This window comes from Habropoda laboriosa, unplaced genomic scaffold (assembly GCF_001263275.1).
Source record: "Habropoda laboriosa isolate 0110345459 unplaced genomic scaffold, ASM126327v1 scaffold64, whole genome shotgun sequence".
Classification (NCBI taxonomy): Eukaryota; Metazoa; Arthropoda; class Insecta; order Hymenoptera; family Apidae; genus Habropoda; species Habropoda laboriosa.
In genome coordinates, this window is record NW_017100183.1 from 1 (window position 1) to 10,701 (window position 10,701).

Here is a 10,701-nt window from a genome sequence, read left to right on the forward strand (position 1 = left end):
GTACGAATTGTCCTTTTCTTCCCTATCTGTACGTCCAATTTAAAATGTCAATTGTTTCTGCGTAAGTCTGCGCAGGTACAGGTAGAGGGCACGAGGTGGGCTTCCGTTCTTTTTCCGGATCTGTAATTTAAATTTACTCTAACAAAATTTCACTTAACCCTCTATGGGCCGAATATTTCTCTTGACTGTAAAAGAATTTATGTAACGTGAAATTAGCAAATGTCGACCTATAAAGGCAGAATAACAGTGAATTCAGCAGTTTCGACAATTCTATCATAACGAATACATATTGTAACTTTGAAGTAACAACGGTTATCAAGAAAGTTAATAAGGAGACATTGTACAACAAGACGTTTATGCCATTTTGTGGAAGAAAGTTCAATTATTTAATAAAATATTGATATATTAGTATGTGACTTGAAAGTTACACGGGCCCATAGAGGGTTAAATTGATTGGTTTAGATAAAAGTACACTCTAATTCCCCTGACAGATGTGTAATTCAAATATTTGAGTTCAAATTACATACTAATATGGATTATTAGAATCACTGTACAGATAATTTATATATTAAAATAAATACACCTCCACGCGGTGTTACTTTTTGGCGTACAATTGTTCAGCGAATCGTCGTGATAGGTAACCTGTTGGGAGTTACGCAGCAAGTAATACGATCGAGACGTGACGGATAAAACGAAAGGGTTCGATCGAATAGACGTTCGCAAATTCGTCGATACATCGAGGAGTTATCAGCGATATATTCCGTTTGAATTCTTTGAAAAAAGAGCTTTCGTTTCCCTTTTTCAAAAAAATAGGTACATTGATTCGAATTTTCGGAAACAACCAGTCCATTCAAGGACGCTGAAGTCAGTTCGGGATAAGTCAGTTCTGGGAAGGTCAATTTTTTTTTAAACATATCAGCGACATTCCGACAATTTTTTATTTTCGGGTTAGTTTTTTTTTATTAACATATTTCCGACGTTCATATTCCCTAGGGTTTGTCCTTCCGAATTGTGTTAGTTTTTTTTTTTTAGAAACATATTCCCTAGGGTTTGTCCTTCCGAATTGGATTAGTTTTTTTTTTAGAAAAATATTCCCCAGTGTTTGTCTCTCCGAGTTGCGAATTAGTTTCTTTTATAAGCATATTTGCGAGGTCTTATCGATGAAGATTCGATCGACGTAAGATTCAATTATCGATTACTTTATCAACCGATTATTTCGTATCAACTGTGATTCAACCCTTTTCCGGTTTATTTTTTAGAAAAATATTCTCATATTGCCGACACGGTTATTTATCGGCGTTCTTATCTTCCAACTTTGGTATATTTAGTATATTAGCATCGTACGCATATAAAAAGAAAAAAAAATCCACCTACGTGAAATTTAAAATGTCTCGCTGTGCGCATCGATCGAAGCTTTGAAGAGGCTTGCACGCCATCTGTTTGTCGACGTCGTAGGGAAATTATCGTCGCAACTGCTGCGTTGCTATTAAACTTTGGAGGTTAACGGTCGTAAATCATGGCATCGTCGGGTAAAAGCACGAGAGAAGTTCTGTTATCCCTCGTCGATGACGTTGAATTAGTAGCCAAGTAAGACTGCAACTACGAATATCGTTTTTCGCGTTCCTATCTGTACCGTGTTTTGTTTTTGCAGAGAAATGATAGAAAATACGATAGCTCAAAAGCCTTTGAAATTGTCCAACGAAGAACACGCTCAACTAACAGAATTATTGATCGTCAAGGACAACGAATTGAAAGTAACTTTGAAGCGTGCAGCTGAGCAAGCGAAAATCAATTTAAAGATGGAAGCCTTGAGAGCTGAAGTTGAGAGGCAAGATCAGGATATTCAACAATTACAGAGACAATTGAAGGAAGCGGAACAAATTTTAGCTACGGCAATTTATCAAGCGAAACAAAAGTTGCAATCTATCGCTCGTGCCAATAAAAGACCTGTTCCCTCGGAGGAACTGATCAAATATGCGCATAGAATAAGCGCGTCGAATGCTATCTGTGCTCCCCTTACGTGGCAACAAGGAGACCCTAGAAGGCCTTACCCTACCGGTAAATATGTTCTACCCTCTATTCCATTTTCCGATGCAATGCGTGTAAACCTTCCCCCGTTGTAGATATTGAAATGAGATTAGGATATCTCGGACGATTGAGCGATCTTCCTCTCAACGGACAAATGCCAGGCACTCATCCTGGAATATCGTCCGACTTACACAGGACTGGACATCCGGTTGGTGGTACGTTCGTGGAAATTTCCCTTGGTTATATCTCCATCCCCTGGTTATTTTTCAGAACCACCTGTATCGTCTCAGGCTAATCAATTCGCCTGGCATCCGTCCGGTGAAATTCACATGTCGGTGAGTGGACAAGGAAGCGTCGCCATGAATACCCATAAGCAGGAAACAGAAGACGTCGAAGTTATGTCCACGGATTCTTCGAGTAGTTCTTCCAGTGATTCGCAGTGAACGTTGTTGTCGTTCTTTATTTTATATTCGATTCGATTCGAGTAAAATGCGTGGCAAAAGATCGTGTAAAAAGTGACGTGTGTAATACATTTGTGGGTGTGCTAGTTCAACTTGGTCTTTGAAATTTGCTTTTTGAAATGAAACATTTTCCTCGACGAATGCAAGACCGAACAGCGTACAGTCCGCCCGAACTCTCTCTATCTCGTTGTACAATAACAGTTCTTGCAATTTAAGTCCTGGGAATGTTAAGACTTTACTGTTGTATCCTGAACTCATGATTTTCAACGCTGCCCTGGAATGTTTCGATAATCATCAGGTGGTTGTTATCGGCACACGTATCTGGACTGACGTACCTTCTTAATTTTTGTATATTGGTCATAGCTGCGCAAACAAGTATGGGAGAAAGTTGTGGAATCGAAGAGCAAACGCGTGCGTAATTTTTCAGATACCAAGCCAACGATATTTTCATCGATAGTTGAACGTCCGGGGATCTCCTAGGTAAACGATAACTAGTAGTAGTAGTAGTAGTAGTAGTAGTAGTAGTAGTAGCGATAACTAAAACGAGTACTGTAAGTTTCGTTCGTACCGTATATCGAGAGGAAGCTGCAATGCCCTTGTTAAAGCTTCGGTGTTACCCATGTTTGACAGAATATACAACGCTTCCATTTGTTGACGATTGTTGTTGTTCAACCTTAGCTTCTCCACAGCTCGCTCGAGTTCCTCCTCCTCCTTCTCTGATTCGTCATATAAGACGAGCAAGTGCGTCGTGCATTCGGCAAGGTGTTGGTCGTTGATTTTTCCGTTAAATTCCGATATATTTCGTTCGCACAATCTGCAATTGTTTTTTTTTCCTCTCTCTCCTGATCTATTTTCTGTTAATATGTCTACTACTACTACTACTACTGTACCTTTGCGCGGAATAGACGAGAAATCGAACAATAGGTTCGAACAGACGAATGCTCGTAAGAGTGTCGATTCGTTGAATCGCAACGTCTTGCCTTACACATCTCAAACGGTCGAAGATGAAATCGTACGCCACTGTCCAATCGACGTCCGTTCGCGTAGCTATCCTGAAAAACACGATACGCGTGTATCGATGGAAGAAGGGAACGGTTGATCGACTTGTGCGTACTTGGTAAACAAATATCTAACGGTGGACAGTAGAACCGGCGCAGGGCGTAATTGGTTCGGGTCGGTCGTAACTAATCCTGCTGCTGGACGGTTGAAACATTTTACAGTTTTCGTCGGATCCGCCTTTGGGAATTTCGATCCTTTCGTGCCCTCCTCCTCCTCCTCCTCCTCGTTGATCTCGAACGTATGTAGCAAACCATTTTTTTCTCTGCTGCAAATATCGTTATGCACATTTGAAATGTAATAAAACGAAAGCAAATAAACTGTATACCAACACCCAACGTTCTTTCTCCGGACACATTGACAAACATGTCCCTTGTATATATTCCGTCATTTCAGGCAAAAGTCGACAATTTCTCCAAGATAAGGTTATGTGTCGATTTCACGCGCACGTTTGTACGCATCCTCGATGGACGATAATACACGTGTGGTACGGCATGTGTGTGTGTGTGTGTGTGTGTGCAGATTTGAATTCAAACTGTTCCTAAGCAAATTACGTGCAAAAGCGATGTTTATCTTGACCGTGAAAGCATTAAACGTTTTACTTATGTACGTACATAAGCGTTTTCAGCACGTACGTTTTGGTGAACGTTTACGAAATTCGTTCCGCCTGACGAACGTGGTAAAAACGCGTTACGACGAAGAGAGCTTGCGACGCAAGAAGGGGAAGAACAATTAGGTGAGGAAATAACGAAGTGGAATTTTTTATCCGTGACTACTTCTACGCTTAATCAGCCAGTGATGAAATATACATACGTAATATTAGAAATTCCGTGTTTGTGGTTGAATAATTATGGCTAACTGAAATCTTGTTTTTTTTTTTTTTTTTTTTTTTTTATTTTTTTATACACATGACACACGTTGGTGTGTCTAGTCGGATACGACAGAACTGGTACTTACAAGTCTCCTCTGTCGCAGGTAGGAAATCCCACCTTAAGAGGACCGCTGGCTATTTGCGGGTATACGTGACCTCCAGGGAATCCCTGTATAACGAAACGAACAGTGCCGCATTGGTCCAGTCTTCCTTGAAACATCGTTCATTTTACACAGCCGTGTATTAAGACTCGGAGGCAGACGCGAATTAGAGGATTACTAATATCGTCGTCGTATCGCAATAAGGGATTGGAAGACGAGATAGAGGTGGAAGAAAGAGCAGAAGAAGATTCGAAATTACCGTCTGGCGTGAGTTTTCGCAAATAAAAAAAATGTATAGAAAACGAAAGGTGTGGTTGATATTTGACAAGTTATTACGATAACGAGACTTACTTAACTTTCTCACGATATCCAGAGATTAGATAACGTGAAATGTCACATCTTATTTGCCTATCGTCGATAGCACTGTCTACGCGATGTTTACACAATTTCAAGTACAACGGTATTAATTAAGCGTCGAGTGGCGTGGACGTTGATTTCGATCGATGTAATATTTTACAGCTCTGTCAATTTGCAGATCCAGAATGACATACTGCAAAGTGATTCTGTTTCTTCCTTTATTGCTCCACCACAGTTGTTGCGCGTCGGGTGAGTGGAAATGGAAAGAACACTTTCGCTATTTAGAAATTACTAACGCGACGAATTACCAGAATAGTAGACGTTCAAAGGCAAAAACGTCCAAATTTTTGTCCAAATAACAACGGCGATGATAATGATGTTGCTATTGTTAGAAACCATCGTAACGGCGCATAATGACTTGGACTTCGGGCGGCACGTCGATCCCGAGGTAGCGGATGAATTGAACTGGATGAAACATCCTTGTCGACGAAGTTGCAAAGACGAAACAGCACCGATGGAATGTCGTTATGTCTTTAGGTTAGAGGCCTATTACACAATGAGTAAAGCATGCTACGATTGCCCGTTCAACATCACAGACTGCTTTCGCGAACATTGTATTCCAGCAGATGGTATCGAAAGATCGATTTTAGTGGTTAATCGGCAAATGCCTGGACCGCCTATCGAGGTATACACACATATATGTATATATATGTATGATAAATATAATAAGGATAGGACTTGTCGTATACGGATACACTACTTCTTCCTTCTAGCGTCTAATGATTGCATAGAAGTGTACGCCAAGGCCTTGCTGCAATCGCGTACAACGGTATCTCGTTCGCGTGAAAATCATTTTATTCTGCCCCGCGTGATTCACGCGCGTCCAAGCCTGTATACTACTATCTCTCGTGATATCGATGATATCGACTAACGGATCTGCCGACCGCGGCTGTTTTGTTCCGATTTACCGATAAATTTATCAATCAAGTTCTACTACCGACTTGTAGGTGTGTCAAGGTGACAGGGTAATCGTCGATGTAATCAATTTGTTGCATTCCGAGAGTACCACGATGCATTGGCATGGTCAACATCACGTTAAAACGCCGTACATGGACGGCGTACCTTACGTATCGCAATGTCCGATTTTGCCAGGGTCCAGTTTTCGGTATGACTACACCGCCACTGAAGCCGGCACGCATTTCTGGCATTCTCATTTAGGTGCGACAGAGAGAGAGAGAGAGAGAGAGAGAGAGAGAGAGAGAATTGAAAAAATCGGCCGGTGCAACTTTGTCTTTTAGGCTTCCAACGAGGCGATGGAGTATACGGTGCGTTGATCATACGCGTGCCTCCAAAGGTGAATTGGCACTACGATTTATACGATATCGATGAACATACTATCCTGATTTCGGATTGGACGCACGAATTGGGAATTGATAAATTTTTAAGTCATCATCACGCAGGCGGAGACAACAAACCGCCTAATCTACTGATCAATGGTTTCGGCCGTTACGACGGTGACACGTCCGCTGTAATGCCGATCGCGACGTTTATCGTTAAGCGGGTAACGTTAATGAAACGAACAATTCCTAATATTTCGATCCTCCGCCAAGGAGGTGAGTAACCGACGAACCCTTCTCTACATGTGTGTGTGTGTGATTTCTTGAATACTTTTGCAGGATACAAGGTACAGATTCAGGCTCGTTAACGCCGAGTTTCTCAATTGTCCGATCGAATTGTCCATCGACGATCATACTATGCGTATAATTAGTACGGATGGACGTGATATCGAACCTGTCGAAGGTAAGTACGTGTATGGTCAGGTTGCCACAATATGTATGTAAATGATTTCGTTTTTTTTTTTTTTTTCGTACGATCGTAGCGAAATCTTTGGTGAGTTACGCTGGCGAAAGATTCGACTTTGTCGTCGAAACGAATCGAAATGTGGACAACTATTGGATTCGATTTCGGGGGTTGATGGATTGCGACGAAAGATTCACCAAGGCGTATCAAGTTGCTATATTGCGATACGATGGTGCGCTCGAAGAAGATCCGAGTGGCGTAGTCACGTACGAACGTGCCTTCTCGTCGAACGATTCCTTGGGTCAGGTGTGTGTGTGTGTGTGTGTGTGTGTGTGTGTGTGTGTGTGTGTGCGTGGCGTGCGCGCGCGCGCGCGCGCGCGCGCAGTAATACACAGAACGTTGTGCAGCCGTCGTTTTCGTTATCTTTTGTTTCGTACTCTTTCAGCGAGTAAACGCGTTAAACGAAGGCACGGAGACGAACGAAAGTCTCAGTATACCTTTGTTGAAAGCCATGGATGAGAACGACGAATCGAATACCGTGGATCCGGATTACCAATTTTATGTATCTTATGATTTTTATAAGAAGGACAATCCTCATTTTCATCGCGGTTATCTTTACGGATTTAACCAAGGTACTTACTGTGGTACACACTCTGTTGTCTTCTATCTTCTCTCTGGTGATGGTCGCTCTCTTTTCATTTTCGATTCGATTCGTGCTTTTTGTTCCAGTAAAAAATACCAAACGGGTGCTTACTCCTCAATTAAACCACATTTCGATGAAGTTACCATCCGCTCCGCTGTTATCTCAAAGAGATTTCATAGATCAGAATCAATTTTGTAATGCGAGTACCGTCATGGGTTGTGACCAAGACTACTGCGCTTGCACTCATGTCCTTCGAGTGAAGCTTGGTAGCGTGGTGGAGATGGTCTTGGTAGACGAAGGTTTGCATACATATGTATCGCGTACAAGTACATGGTTCCGTTATTTACGTTATTATCTCTAGGTTTCGCCTATGACGCGAATCACCCGTTTCATCTCCATGGATATCAGTTTCGCGTGATCGCGATGGAAAAAGTCGGGAAAAACGTCACCACCGAACAAGTTCAAGCACTGGATAAAAATGGAGCAATACGTAGAAACCTTGATCGTGCTCCTCTGAAAGACACTGTTACGGTACCGGACGGAGGTTACACTGTTGTGCGATTTTATGCCGACAATCCAGGTGCCTTTTCTACGAAAAAATTTTATCCATCGAACGACCGTATTATTTAAACGTATTTTTACAGGTTACTGGTTGTTTCATTGTCACATTGAATTTCACGCGGAAGTCGGAATGTCGTTGGTCTTCAAAGTTGGCGAACACGAGGATATGTTACCGGTACCGCGTAACTTTCCAACGTGTGGTAATTGGCAACCCGAAAACGTGCGACACACTGAAAATACAGCAAGCGCATCTTCGCACACTGTATTTGAAAACACGATCGATCAAATTTCGAACGTTTCGATGGACCGACTTACCGAAACCAGTGTACAACTACTCGTTAAATTGTTACCGCAAGTTCTAAGGACATTGCGAATTTCATCTTCGTCGAATACCTTAGTCGCTTCGTATTCGTTTTTACTTTCTTTGTGCTCTTCCGTTGCCATCGTTCGTCGATTATTCGTATAGAGGAAAAGAAGGATGATAATCCAGTCGTTTGTAAAAATTGATTAATCCTTTCGTTATAGTTGATAAATGATAACATGTTAATTGTTAACATGACAATTATGTTAACACTTGTGTAAAGATTAATATTAAACTTGTTGTTAGCTACGTTACGTTACGTTTTATTACGCAACGAAAGGTCACAAAATGGATCGAAAAAAGTCGACGTATAATCGACGATTGTACCGCAATAATCGGTACACATTTTATTATGGTGGTTCCTACAAATCGATGATACACGAACCGAAAGAATAGTTCGTTGATATATCGTTACATTATTTTCTACACAATTGTACAATTTTACGCAAAATTTTACGCGCATTGTTGAATTAGATGAATTTTGCTTTTTACAAATTGATTACCGAAATCAATTTTTTGCATAGATATTATGTACATATGTATATCTCGACGTACTGCGATCTCTTTTGTGTATACGATGACAGGTAAGGAGACAACTTTAATTGTATTTACCTGTAGAGAAAAGTATTTTCATGTTCAACTCTACTCTGTGTATATAAATTTCGGTATAAACATGCGAGTCTGTTACACATGTTTGAATTGTTATTAGAGGCTTCCCCGTGTTAGAGCAAGGTGTCCTCCAATGGCTATTGAATTCCCCACATTTCGCCAACCTCTGCTGCAATTAGCTTCGTTATAGGGTATCGAGACACGCTGATAACTTTCCGACGTATTGTCGTTTGTTTTAAAAACGACGCCAAAATCTTTCGATGTTCGTTTGGCGCGACCGCCACCACACTGTACAAATACAAATATTGCCTGCGTTGCTCTTATGTTAATTAATTTTTGCAATTTACAAAGCGCAAAGGTTACACGCGATTAAACGCTATTATTGGTTTCTATAAAACCAAATATCGGACAAATAGCGTAGCATACGTCTTTTTGAGGTGGCCTTTGGAGAGGATGTGCTAGTAACTTAGCCATGTTATCGTGCAGTTTTATTGCGTTTCTTCCTACTTCCAGTATGTATGACAAATTTGCCGTATTCAACGTTGCTATCTCTGCATAAATTTCTTCGCATAAATTTTCAGAAGAAGGGGGCTCGTGCACGTACAATGCATCTATGAAAAAGTACGGACTCTTTGTAAGAATATCCAGAGAATATTTTGCGGTATGGAATTTTGGTATACTATTGGAACGTGAATACATCAAGATTACTCTGACGACAAATGTTGGAATAATGGTGTCGTCTTTCTTTGCTGGTAAAGGTAATTTTTCGCGTATTTTATCGAACATTTGTCCTAGATCGTACGACGTTTGATCTTCTTCTAGGATATCCTCGTTAACCAAATTCAAATAATTAACAATGCTATTGTTGTTATTGGTGAAATCACAAATCCACTGAGCACTGTGAGAGTTCAATGTCATTAATGCGTACTCGTGACTGCGTTGGATGATGGATTTTGCACAAATAAAATTTTCTATGATCCGTTTTATCATGAACAGAGGCATAAAATTGTCTCCTGTTGAAAATTTAAAAGGAGTACAATTTCTCTCTCTTACCGTGTCAATTACAAATACAATTTTTTCAGGCGAATTCATTCCTGGAAGGTTCAATACCAATGAATTATCCTCATCGGAGCCCGACGGCTTGTAATCCGGAATAGAACACGGTGTACTACTACTGTCATCGGTGCTACTCATTTTCTATTCGACGACGTAGCTTAACGTTCCACGTTCCCACTGTATGAAACTTTGGCGTCTGTCGGTGTCCTAAAACGATCGAATTGTTGTAAAAGCTGATAACAACGATAATTTTATCGTAAATTCTTTATAACAACACTTTAACGTTTAGGAAAAATTATCTGCGATGTAATCTATCTGCAACAATTTCTATGAAAATTGTGTGTATTACATGTATTTCAAACGTTACAATCGTCGAATTCTGTCACATTGATTAACACGTAGGAAACATAATTACCTTGATTTATGCGCTCTGTTGCAGGGATTTTCGCGCTAGTGATGGGTTCCCCGCCTCTGCGCTTGCGTTCGATCTGCGAATCTGGTTTCAATCTCCGTGAGAAACAGATCTGGATACTAATTTTAAAGAAAGATTGAATAAAGATAAAACGAAATTGGAATACTCAAATAACGCGACTGATCTCTTCTTTGCCGCTAAGATGCCGATGAGTGCCGAAGCAACGCCAAGATCTAACGTAGCAATGATATATGTAAATCGTTTCCCTGCGATTTAACCAAAAGAGTGGTCAACCGAAATCGATATTTATTTAGTGCCAAGTAGTAACCCGCGCGGAAGTATTAACAATTGGAAGTATTGTTGCTTCGATTGCATCGGTCGACAG

At 40.8% G+C, this 10,701-nt stretch overlaps 4 protein-coding genes across 9 annotated transcripts; 2 read left to right on the plus strand and 2 right to left on the minus strand.

Moving 5' to 3' along the window:
- Nucleotides 1–1,394: 1,394 nt before the first annotated feature.
- LOC108579279 (mediator of RNA polymerase II transcription subunit 4) lies at nt 1,395–2,484 on the plus strand. Of its 3 annotated transcripts, none has more exons than XM_017942785.1 (4): nt 1,395–1,587; nt 1,652–2,058; nt 2,124–2,267; nt 2,299–2,484. In XM_017942785.1, exons 1-4 carry the CDS (start codon nt 1,517–1,519, stop codon nt 2,469–2,471), a joined length of 795 nt encoding a protein of 264 aa, XP_017798274.1. In that variant the 5' UTR covers nt 1,395–1,516; the 3' UTR covers nt 2,472–2,484. The 3 variants fall into 3 exon arrangements, with proteins under 3 accessions (XP_017798274.1, XP_017798275.1, XP_017798276.1); XM_017942786.1 differs by having other exon boundaries at nt 2,124–2,243; XM_017942787.1 differs by having other exon boundaries at nt 2,124–2,240.
- Nucleotides 2,420–4,772, minus strand: LOC108579278 (SAC3 domain-containing protein 1). Of its 4 annotated transcripts, none has more exons than XM_017942782.1 (6): nt 4,503–4,772; nt 3,604–3,810; nt 3,380–3,541; nt 3,058–3,303; nt 2,825–2,965; nt 2,420–2,763 (listed from the first exon to the last, which is right to left on the minus strand). In XM_017942782.1, exons 1-6 carry the CDS (start codon nt 4,634–4,636, stop codon nt 2,493–2,495), a joined length of 1,161 nt encoding a protein of 386 aa, XP_017798271.1. In that variant the 5' UTR covers nt 4,637–4,772; the 3' UTR covers nt 2,420–2,492. The 4 variants fall into 4 exon arrangements, with proteins under 4 accessions (XP_017798271.1, XP_017798270.1, XP_017798273.1 ...); XM_017942781.1 differs by having other exon boundaries at nt 3,604–3,813; XM_017942784.1 differs by lacking the exon at nt 4,503–4,772 and adding an exon at nt 3,878–3,970.
- A 246-nt stretch (nt 4,773–5,018) lies between these two features.
- Nucleotides 5,019–8,460, plus strand: LOC108579113 (laccase-1-like). The gene is made up of 11 exons (XM_017942564.1): nt 5,019–5,123; nt 5,267–5,559; nt 5,882–6,092; nt 6,173–6,435; nt 6,551–6,674; nt 6,754–6,980; nt 7,120–7,306; nt 7,404–7,616; nt 7,679–7,897; nt 7,962–8,338; nt 8,404–8,460. The coding sequence occupies exons 1-11, from the start codon at nt 5,060–5,062 to the stop codon at nt 8,458–8,460; spliced, it is 2,235 nt and encodes a 744-aa protein (XP_017798053.1). The 5' UTR covers nt 5,019–5,059.
- Nucleotides 8,461–8,599: 139 nt separating this feature from the next.
- On the minus strand, nt 8,600–10,197 carry LOC108579284 (BRISC and BRCA1-A complex member 1-like). The gene is made up of 2 exons (XM_017942793.1): nt 10,182–10,197; nt 8,600–10,111 (listed from the first exon to the last, which is right to left on the minus strand). The coding sequence occupies exon 2, from the start codon at nt 10,040–10,042 to the stop codon at nt 9,218–9,220; it is 825 nt and encodes a 274-aa protein (XP_017798282.1). The 5' UTR covers nt 10,043–10,111; nt 10,182–10,197; the 3' UTR covers nt 8,600–9,217.
- Between the last annotated feature and the right edge of the window lie 504 nt (nt 10,198–10,701).